Here is a 12,117-nt window from a genome sequence, read left to right on the forward strand (position 1 = left end):
CCAACTAGGGTACAGGGGAACAGTAGCACACCCATAGACAATATTTTTATTCATTCTTCATTTCTAGATGGGCATCTTGTTAGTAAAAGCGTGAATGGCCTTTCAGACCATGATGCACAAATTTTAACACTAAAAGGCTTTTGTACTCAAACCAATGTCATATTTAATTACAAACTATGTAGGAAAGTTTATCCAACAGCAATAGAGAGTTTTTTAAACCTTGTCAAGGAACAAGAGTGGCAGGATGTTTATAGTGCTGATAACATAGATGGTAAATACAATGCTTTCCTTAACGCATTTCTCATGCTCTCTGAGAGTTCCTTTCCATTAGAATATTCTAAATGGGGCAGTAATGGGCAGTCTGGGTGGCTGATTAGTGAGATAAGGATATCATGTAGAACAAAGTGGGAATTATATCAAAATGTTAGAAGTAGTTACAATCAAGCTACAGTAGCCCATTACGAATAGTATTGTAAGGTGCTTAAAAATGTTATTAGGAAGGCAAAGAGAATGTGGTATGCAAATAGGATAGCTAATTCACACGATAAAATTAAAACAATTTGGTCAGTTGAGAAGGAAGAGTCTGGTCAGCAGCACAAGGTCGATGAAATAAAGCTAGTTCGCAGTAAAAATATTTCTGTTACTGATAAATCAGATATATGTACAGTATTTAACAATCATTTTCTGGAGCGTTTATGGTGAATTAAATACAAATTTAGTTTCTACAGAAAATCATATAACATTCTTGGCAAATGCCTTTCCGAGATTGATAGCTGAAATATTGGTTGGTTGTTTTTGGGGAAGGAGACCAGACAGTGAGGTCATCGGTCTCATCAGATTAGGGAAGGATGGGGAAGGAAGTCGGCCATGCCCTTTCAGAGGAACCATCCCGGCATTTGCCTGGAGTGATTTAGGGAAATCAGGGAAAACCTAAATCAGGATGGCCGGACGCGGGATTCTACCGTCATCCTCTGAAATACTCCTCTGTGATACAGACAAGAGGGAGATTGAGTCAATAATTAAATCACTGAAGACTAAGGACTGTCATGGCTATGATGGAGTGTCTATCAGAATATTAAAGTACTGTGCTGCACATGTTAGTCCTGTATATAGCCAATTGTAATTTTTCCTTTAGGAATGGTCAGTTTCCTGAGCAATTAAAGTACTCAGTAGTAAAGCCGCTTTATAAAAAGGGAGAAAGGGATAATGTAGATAATTTTAGACCTATTTCTATGCCATCAGTGTTTGCAAAAGTTATTGAAAAGGCTGTGTACGTAAGGATAACTGATCATTTTATATCACACGATTTGCTATCAAATGTACAGTTCGGCTTTAGAAGTCATTAACAACTGAAAATGCTATATTCTCTTTTCTCTGTGAGGTACTGGATGGGCTAAACAAAAGGTTTCAAATGCTTGGCATCTTTTTTGATTTAACTAAGGTGTTTGATTGGGTTGATCACAAAATATTGCTCCAGAAGTTGGACCATTATGGAATATGGGAGTAATTCACAATTGGTTCACCTCTTACATCTACATCTACATCTGCATCTATATCTACATCCATATTGCGCAAGCCACCTGACAGTGTGTGGCGAAGGGTACTTTGAGTACCTCTATCAGGTCTTGCTTCTATTCCAGTCTTGTATTGTTCGTGGAAAGAAAGATTGTCGGTATGCCTTTGTGTGGGTTCTAATCTCTCTGATTTTATTCTCATGGTCTCTTTGTGAGATATACGTAGGAGGGAGCAACATACTGCTTGACCCCTCGGTGAATGTATGTTCTCGAAACTTCAAGAAAAGCCTGTACCGAGCTACTAAGCATCTCTCCTGCAGAGTCTTCCACTGGAGTTTATCTATCATCTTCGTAATGCTTTCACGATTACTAAATGATCCTGTAACGAAGCGCGCTGCTCTACGTTGGATCTTCTCTATCTCTTCTATCAACCCTATCTGGTACGGATCCCACACTGGTGAGCAATATTCAAGCAGTGGACGAAGAAATGTATTGTAACCTACTTCCTTTGTTTTCGGATTGCATTTCCTTAGGATTCTTCCAATGAATCTCAGTCTGGCATCTGCTTTACCGACGATCAACTCTATATGATCATTCCATTTTAAATCACTGCTAATGCCTACTCCCAGATAATTTACGGAATTAACTGCTTCCAGTTGCTGACCTGCTATATTGTAGCTAAATGATAAAGGATCTTTCCTTCTGTGTATTTGCAACACATTACACTAGTCTACATTGAGATTCAATTGCCATTCCCTGCAACATGCGTCAATTCGTTGCAGATCCTCCTGCATTTCACTACAATTTTCCATTGTTACAACCTCTCGATATACTACAGCATCATCCGAAAAAAGCCCCAGTGAACCTCCAATGTTATCCACAAGGTCATTTATGTATATTGTGAATAGCAACGGTCCTATGACACTCCCCTGCGGCACACCTGAAATCACTCTTACTTCGGAAGACGTCTCTCCATTGAGAATAACAAGCTGCATTCTGTTATCTAGGAACTCTTCAATCCAATCATACAATTGGTCTGATAGTCCATATGTTCTTACTTTGTTCATTAGACGACTGTAGGGAACTGTATCGAACACCTTGTAGAAGTCAAGAAACATGGCATCTACCTGGGAACCCATGTCTATGGCCCTCTGAGTCTCATGGACGAATAGTGCGAGCTGGGTTTCACATGATCGTCTTTTTCCAAAACCCATGCTGATTCCTACAGAGTAGATTTCTAGTCTGCAGAAAAGTCATTACACTGGAACATAATACGTGTTCCAAAATTCTACAACTGATCGACGTTAGAGATATAGGTCTATAGTTCTGCACATCTGTTCAACGTCCCTTCTTGAAAATGGGGATGACCTGTGCCCTTTTCCAATCCTTTGGAATGCTAAGCTCATCTAGAGACCTACAGTACACCGCTGAAAGAAGGGGGGCAAGTTCCTTCGCGTGCTCTGTGTAAAATCAAACTGGTATACCATCAGGTCCAGTGGCCTTTCCTCTTTTGAGCAATTTTAATGGTTTTTCTATCCCTCTGTCATCTATTTCAATATCAACCATTTTGTCATCTGTGCGACAATCTAGAGAAGGAACTACAGAGCAGTCTTCCTCTGCAAAACAGCTTTGGAAAAAGACATTTAGTGTTTTGGCCTTTAGTCTGTCATCCTCTGTTTCAGTACCATTTTGGTCACAGAGTGTCTGGACATTTCATTTTGATCCACATACTGCTTTGACATAAGACCAAAATTTTTAGGATTTTCTGCCAAGTCAGCACATGGAACTTTACTTTCAAATTCATGGAATGCCTCTCGCATAGCCCTCCTCACACTACGTTTCCCCTTGCGTAATTTTTGTTTGTTTGCAAGACTTTGGGTATGTTTATGTTTGCTGTGAAGTTCTCTTTGCTTCTGCAGCAGTTTTCTAACTCTGTTGTTGTACCACAGTGGCTCTTTTCCATCTCTTACAATCTTGCTTGGCACGTACTCATCTAATGCATATTGTATGATGGTTTTGAACTTTGTCCACTGATCCTCAACACTATCTGTACTTGAGCCAAACTTTTGTGTTGAGCCATGAGGTACTCTGAAATCTGCTTTTTGTCACTTTTGCTAAACAGAAAAATCTTCCGACCTTTTTTAATATTTCTATTTACAGCTGAAATCATCGATGCAGTAACTGCTTTATGATCACTGATTCCCTGTTCTCCATTAACTGTTTCAAATAGTTTGGGTCTGTTTGTCACCAGAAGGTCTAATATGTTATCACCATGAGTCGGTTCTCTGTTGCTCAAAGTAGTTTTCAGATAACGCACTTAAAAAATTTCACTGGATTCCTTGTCCCTGCCACCCGTTATAAACGTTTGAGTCTCCCAGTCTATATCCGGCAAATTAAAATCTCCACCCAGAACTATAACTCAAAATATTTTCCAAATTTTCCTTGAGATGCTCTGCCACAACAGCTGCTGAGCCAGGGGGCCTATAGAGACATCCAATTACCATGTTTGAGCCTGCTTTAACCGTCACCTTCACCCAAATTATTTCACATTTCAGATCTCCGTCAATTTCCTTTGATACTATTGCACTTTTTATCGCTATAAACACGCCTCCCCCTTCACTGTTCCGCCTGTCTCTGCAGTATACATTCCAATCTGAGTTTAGAATTTCATTACTGTTTACATCTGGTTTCAGCCAACTTTCTGTCCCTAGTACTATGTGGGCATTGTGACTGTTTATTAATGAGAGCAGCTCTGGGACCTTTTTATAGATGCTCCTGCAGTTTACTATTACCACATTAATATTGTTATTCCCTGTAGCGTTTTGCCTACTACTACCTTGTTGCGTCTCAGGAGGCCTCTTGTCGGGCCTAGGGAGGGAATTCTCTAACCTAAAAAACCCATATGTGCATTCCACATGTGCTCCACTACCCTTGTAGTTGCTTCCTGCATGTAGTGCATGCCTGACCTATTCAGGGGACACTACATTTCTCCACCCGATAGTGGAGGTCAAGAAATTTGCACCCCACATCTCCACAGAATCGTCTGAGCCTCTGGTTTAGGCCTTCCACTCGGCTCCAAACCAGAGGACTGCGATCGGTTCTGGGAACAATACTACAAATAGTTAGCTCAGATTCCAACCCGTGAGCAGGGCTTTCCTCCTTCACAAACTCCGCCAACTGCCTGTATGAAGTGAGGATGACCTTTGAACCCAGACGGCAGGAGTCATTGGTGCTGACATGAGCAACAATTGGCAATCGAGTGCACCCAGTGCTCTCTATCGCCAACAGCAGGGCCTCCTCCACATCTCGGATCAGACCCCACGGCAAGCAGACAGAGTGAACACTGGCCTTGTTCCCCAAATTTTCCGCTATTTCCTTAAGGGGCTCCATCACCCGCCTAACATTGGAGCTCCCAATCACTAATAAACCCCTTAAACCCCTCCCCCCATTTGCCTGCTCAGACCTTGCTGAAGGAGCGGGTGATGCCATCCGGCCAGCCTCCACATTGAGCCTCTTCCTTGTGCACCGCGAATGCCGCTGAACCCGCCACTCCCCTTGGGGAGAAGTTGGCACAACCGCGCCCGGTACCCACGAAGATGTCTCGACAGCAGGGACTGTGGTTGAAGCATGTAACACCTGTGGTGTACCATGCAACACACCAGACTCCCCACTGCTGCTAAACTTCAAGGCAGCAGCCTGAAGACGGCTGACCACAGCCATCAGCACGTTCAGCTGTTCGCGAACAGTGGCCAGCTCCTCCTTTGTCCATATACAGCAGTCACACATCCCATCCAGCCTAAGAAATCAACAACTCTAGAGAGTTAATCAACTTTTAACTAGACTGCTAATTCACTAAAGGAGGCTGATCTCTGACTAAACTGTGGTTACTAGACACTTCTTTTTGAAAACAATGAAAATAAGCACTACCTGTGTTTGGACTGTATTCAACACAAACATAGCACTACTGGCACTACAGCTGACTAAAGGGACTCACTCTGACTGTATTCAAAACAAACACGAAATCTATGGAACACTATTGCTAGTACTTGAAAATTAAAGCTTCCTAAAAGCAAAAACGCACAGAAGAAGAAGTGACAAGTAAGAAAAATACAGTTAATACTTAAATTATTGTAGCTCGCTGCACAGCAAATGTGAAGCAGGCAACAGGCAGCAAAAGGTCATTATTGACAATGTTGAAACGGCTGTGATGTGGGGTCTGAGTGGGGTACTGCCAAGTGGGGGTGCCCCAGGGATCAGTGTTGGGGCCTCTCCTGTTCCTTATTTATATAAATGATATGCCCTCTAGTATTACGGGTAACTCTAAAATATTTTTGTTTGCTGATGACACTAGCTTGGTAGTAAAGGACGTTGTGTGCAACACTGGCTTGGTTTCAAATAGTGCAGTACATGACCTAAGATCATGGCTTGTAAAAAATAAACTAACGCTAAATCACAGTAAGACTCAGTTTTTACAGTTTTTAACACACAATTCAACAAAACCTGACATTTTAATTTCACAGATCGGGCATATGATTAGTGAAACAGAAAAGTTCAAATTTCTAGGTGTTCAGATAGACAGTAAGCTGTCGTGGCAAGCCCACATTCAGGATCTTGTTCAAAGACTTAATACTGCCATTTTTAGTATTCAAACGGTATCAGAAGTGAGTGATCATTTGACATAAAAATTGGTCTACTTTGCTTACTTTCATTCGCTTATGTCATATGGTATTACATTTTGGGGTAACTGTTCCCATTCTAAAAGGATATTTTTGGCTCAGAAACGATCAGTTCGGGCAATAAGTGTTGTGAGTTCACAAACCTTGTGTCGACCTATGTTCATGAGTCTGGATATTTTGACATTGGCCTCTCAATAAGTATATTCCTTATTGTTGCTTCTTGTTACCAATATTAGTTTATTCCCAAGAATAAGCAGCTTTCACTTGGTTAATACTCAGCACAGCAAGGCCAATTTGGTTGATGTTGCAAGGCCTGATCAGTTAATCTTCCAAACTCTCACCACTGCAACTATTGAAAAGGCTGCTGCACCTCAAAAGGAACCATGTGTTTGATCTACCTTGAACAAAATAACCTTATCTGTGATAACAGGTGACAATAACTGATTCCTAGAACATCAAAAACCTAGCTCACTTGCTTTACATGTGATAACATAAAAGCGACATATAAAAGTCACTGGCCCTGTGCTGATTTTGAATGGAACAGGAGGAAAGCTTAGTATTATACAATATAAATTACTTTCTCTCAGGTACTTTACAGGGATTTGCAAGCTACGGAGACAGAAGTAGAGCATGCAAAGATAGAATGACATACTTCTTTTGCTGAATTATTGTATTGTACAAGTTTCTTCAGTGGAATCTATAATGTTATGGAAACTGGTACAAACTTTAGTTAAGTACACAAGACTATAAGAGAATTTAAGACCTACATTATCTGTGAAACTGCTTTTTGCATTCTCCATAGGAGTTTAGTCTAGTACATTGAATGGAAGCTCCACCAGGAAATTTAAGATTCCAGTGAACAGAAAGAGAAAACTACACCTGACTTATGTAGGCCAGCCACGGTGGCCGAGAGGTTCTAAGCGCTTCAGTCCAGAACTGTGCTGCTGCTACGGTCGCAGGTTCAAATCCTGCCTCAGGCATGGATGTGTGTGATGTCCTTAGGTTAGTTAGGTTTAAGTAGTTCTAAGTCTAGGGGACTGATGACCTCAGATGTTAAGTCCCATCATGCTTAGAGCCATTTGAACCATTCATTGACTTATATAGCGCTGTCAAAAATGGAACTTAGTGTGTACAGGTAAAAAATGATTAAATGTTTCATGCAATCCATGCTGTAACTGCTTCTTCATCGAGTATTCATGGGTGTAGGTAATTGATTGACTAATTCATATAGTATATAAGGTGCATATAAACAGGTGTTAAAACTATTAAAATATAAAACTGAATGACAAGTCCACTAGTCTTAAGTAGATGTTTTTATTGAAATCGATTAGAAATTCACACAATCGGTGACTCACACAACTGCTTTCTAGTTGACTAAAATAAAAACAGCTACAAACAGCTACTATGGACTATTCAACTTTTCATTCAGATTTATATTTTAATAGTTTTAAAATCAGTTTGTATACACATGATATACTGTAAGATCTGGCCAGTCAATCATATATATTTATTTTGGTTGTGGCTGCCCTAGTTTCAAAATTATCTATTCATGGGTGGTTGCTATGTTGGACCGAGAACTGTTTCCACAGCATTTGAAATACCGCAACAAATGAAAACAACACAAAGACTGTCAAACGTTTTTTAGTCCAAACTCTGTCAGTTCCTACTGATTCTGAAATAGGAAGATGATAGATGAAGACAAAATTCTCAGATAATTGAAATAGCTGTCACAATATCTGTTTTTGCAGAAATTGTGATGGGTCTTTATGGTAATTTTTAGAAAAAATAAATGATAAAGAGTGCATTACACAGAATAATCATGATTAAAATCTTTCTAAAAACTTATTTTCAAAAACTCTCAGATCACTGGTTCTGCCAACAAATTTTTAGAAGTTTAGTATAATGATGAAAAAAGTACTGGCGCTTGCAGTTTTTTTTATTTACCTGCTCAGATTACCTTTATTGTTTTCATTCTCAGTCAGGTTTCAGTCAAAAAGTTTCTTTCATTGAATTTTGTTTTAGATTTTAAAATTGTTTTGCCTGCACACCAAATAATAGACAATAGTCCAAGTCTGTGCTTTTTACACTTGAAAACAAAAGAACTTCAATCATAGGAATGGATGAAGGTTCAAGGTACAAACACAGAAAAAAGATAATTATATTGGGTTTGCAAGTCATTGACTCTGTTCTGCAAACTTCAACTACAATGAACTACAAGCTTTTGAGAACAGTGCTATCACCTTATTTGTATGGTACAGTGTCTGTCCACCTGCTTAGCTGAGTGATTACATGGTTGCCTGCTATGCAGCAGGCCCGGATTCGATTCTCGGCCGGGTTGGAGATTTTCTCCGTTTATGAACTGGGTGTTGTGTTGTCCTTGTCACCATTTCATCCTCATCACTGGCATGCCAATTGCCTAATGTGGCATCAACTGCAATAAGACTTGCACTTGGCGGCCGACCTCCCCTGAATGGGGCCTCCCAGCAAGCAATGCCATACACTCATTTCCATTTTTAGTGTCTGTTATAGATGCTGTGTTGCTCTTAAATGGCATGTCAGTTTAAAGCTGTGTTTATAAAAGTAGATTAATTTGGTAATTAAAGAAACCTAGTGACTGAACTTTGGAACTGATTTATTATTTGCTGTTCACATAACTCTTAATAGAATGTCACATTCTTTAACATCATAAACAAGATTAATTGTAATAGCAAATTTTCTTCTTTGTGCACACTTTATTGAAAAGTTTAAGTATATTTTGGAACTGTAGTGAAGTTTACTTTTATATTGCAAAATACAATACCTTTCTAGTTGGTGATGCATCACCTTCACGGTATACAAATGTCTGCATTTTTGTGCTTTCTGTGTTGACTGGCGTAGCAACATGGAAAGTAGCATATGGCCTAATATCTTCTGAGTACTCTGCAACAAAATGCCTTTCATGAGCGCAAGGCTTACAGTAATTAATATACATAGAATGCATTCCAGCTGATACAAGAACAATGTTTTTTTAGCACTGAGGTGTACATTTTGAATTCTCAATCAGCCAAATAACCTTTATGTTTAAAATTAAAAATTAAAAGTTATATCTGAGCAGAGTGATGTACTCATTGAGAAACTAGACTTGTATTTAGGAATAGAATGATTTAGAATCCTGTCTAAGCATCCTGATTTTAATATATTATGTGGATCCCTTATATCCTTTCACTTGAATGCAGCAATGGTTCCTTCAGAAATGCTTTTCTTCAAATTTGTAAAACTGAAGAAATATTATCTTAATTCTTGATACTGTTGGGATGTTTAACTTCCCCATGTAAATGTTTCTGGTTACTTCATTAATCAATTTCATTGTATTAATGTTTTTTTAGAAGAAAAGCAGATTCTTACAGCCCTGTTTCAGAAAGATAATTATATATACTGTTTTACAATGCTGTACCAATTGCTCTAGTGATGATATGACTATTTTACAATTTTAGTATCTTTCACATTTTTTAAAGATTCATTTTCTTCCTATACCTACTAATAATTTTATCTTCTCTTCCAAATTTTTGTGTTTCTTGCACAATTTCCAATTTTTCACTCCTTCTTCTTCTTCTTCTTCTTCTTCTTCTTCTTCTTCTTCTTTTCGTTGGCATTTAACCCATCTAGTTCTTGCCTCTGCTGCACTCAAATTTTGGCAAATTTATTTAACTTCACATAGTGGCAATGGCCTTCCTGTTGATAGTTGCCAGTTACGTATTGAGGGAAAGTCTTGTGTGCCACATGCCTATGAATTGTATAAGCTTCGTTCTGTGTGAGAACATATTTTAGCTGTTTTTTTTTATTTTGAATAAAACAGTCTTGCTTTTGAAAATATTGCTTTAGTGATGCATTTTGCCTTTTCAGAGTATCATCAGTTTATCATGGATTGAGATACACTAGTAGAACTATTATGCTGTGGGATAAACATACATCCAGATTAAGCTAACCAGGGCACGTGCCTCCAATACATTCATGATGGCAGGTGCAGTGATACAACCACAGTTAATAGAATTGCACACATCTAGCTTCACTAAAGATGGTGCAATGATAATCATCTATTAAATTAGAATACTTCAAGCATGTATACAGTTGAGCATATTGTATGCATTCTCGACATCATCTACTGTGATAGGTGGTTTTCACTGCCCTACATTTAGTGGAGCAAGATGTGTGCAATTCTATCACTGCTTTATTGCACTTGCCATCTCTCAATCCATGACAATCTGATGATACCCTACAAAGGCAAAACATGCCATTAAAGGAATATTTCCACAATCAAGATTCTTTTACTCAAAAATAATGATTATATGGTTGCTGTACCAGTTGGCCAGATGGAGTGGGAGATGTTTCATATTTCAACTGTCAGTGTATTGAATTTTCTTTGATCAAAAATGTGGAACAGCCCAGTATTTGCCTAGATGAGCATGAGAAACTACGTGAAAACCACACTCAGGCTGGTTGGTGCACCAGAAGGGGTTGTTAATCTGTCACACGCATTTTGTCTGGATCTGGCTCACATTTCTGTCTTGCAAGCTAGGGTGCTATTGATTACACAATACAAGCAGTCACAATTTGTTCTTGCCATCACAAAGTATTACTAGTAACATTGGCTTGTCATAATGTTGTTGGGTTACACTTTGTTAATTATGAAAAGATTCTATCTGCAGACAGTAACTCAGGAAATGATGTTACGCGACATATACATAACACAGCTGTGGAACAAGTTACAACCCTGGTAGTATTATGGTAAGGAACTGATATACCAGTGCCAGTGTTCTCACCAATGGCAGCATCACATTAGGAGCACATCTGTCAATGAATGCTTTTCTGGGGTACTGTGAATTACTCATGTTGTTTCCAGGACCTTGAAAACAGCTGTTCTTGTAGAGGTGAGTTTGTACACTGATGAGTCACAACATTATGACCACTGCCTAGAGTGAGATGGTGCAGTGTTTAGCACATTGGACTTGCATTTGGGAGGACGATGCTTCAAATCCATGTGCAGCTATCCTGATTTAGGTTTTCTGTGATTTCCCTAAAGTGCTTCAGACAAATGCCTTGATAGTTTCTTTGAAAGGATGTGGCTGACTTCCTTCCTCATCCTTCTCTAATCTGGTTTGGTCCTCTCCCCCAAATCAACCAACTAACCAACCAACCACTGCTTACCATGAGACTGAAATCCAACTGCTGGTGTTGCAGGCAAGAAAAATACATAAGTGGAGCAGAGAGAAATGAGTAATCATTCAAGCAATAATAAGGGCCACCAACAGGGAAATCCACTGACGCAAGTGACTTTGAACAATACCAGTTTGTTATGGCCTGGTACCTGGAAATAACACTTCAGAAACAGCAAAGCTGGTCAGCTGTTCATGTGCTGCTGTCATGACCACCTATTACAAGTCGTTGAAGGATGGTGAAACCATGAGTGAGTGACAACGTGTTGGACGTGTAAGCCTTATCACAGAATGTGGAGATCAGAAGCTTATCTGGTCTGTAAAGCACAATAGGTGGCAGACCTGATGATAGAGTACAATGCTGGTGCAGGCACAATTATGACCCAACAATGTAACCACTTACAATTTACAGTGCACGAGGGTTAACCGAGATTGGTCTGGTCAGATGAGTCATATTTCTCTTTACACCAGGTCAATGATGATTTCTGGATACACCATCATTCAGATAATCAGATGTTCATAACATTTGTTCTGTCAAAGACACAGGCTAATTGGGACAATATCATACTATGCAACACTTTCACCTGGATTTCCATGAGACCTGTAGTAGTAATCGAAAGCACCATGACAGCTATAGGCAACATGAACATAACTGGGGCCACCTGTATACCTTCATATTTGATACAATATTGCAGGGCCTATGTTGTTCAGGATTATGATGCAATGTTCCTTTGG

At 39.3% G+C, this 12,117-nt stretch overlaps 1 protein-coding gene across 1 annotated transcript in view; it reads right to left on the minus strand.

Moving 5' to 3' along the window:
- Positions 1-12,117, minus strand: part of LOC126184293 (Down syndrome cell adhesion molecule-like protein Dscam2) — a 595,669-nt gene that overhangs the window by 11,865 nt on the left and 571,687 nt on the right. The window contains exon 27 of the mRNA XM_049926671.1: positions 8,991-9,109. Coding sequence (XP_049782628.1) covers positions 8,991-9,109 — 119 coding nt within the window. The remainder of the gene's footprint in view (positions 1-8,990; positions 9,110-12,117) is intronic.

The sequence above is a fragment of the Schistocerca cancellata genome, chromosome 4 (assembly GCF_023864275.1).
Source record: "Schistocerca cancellata isolate TAMUIC-IGC-003103 chromosome 4, iqSchCanc2.1, whole genome shotgun sequence".
In the NCBI taxonomy this organism is placed as follows: Eukaryota; Metazoa; Arthropoda; class Insecta; order Orthoptera; family Acrididae; genus Schistocerca; species Schistocerca cancellata.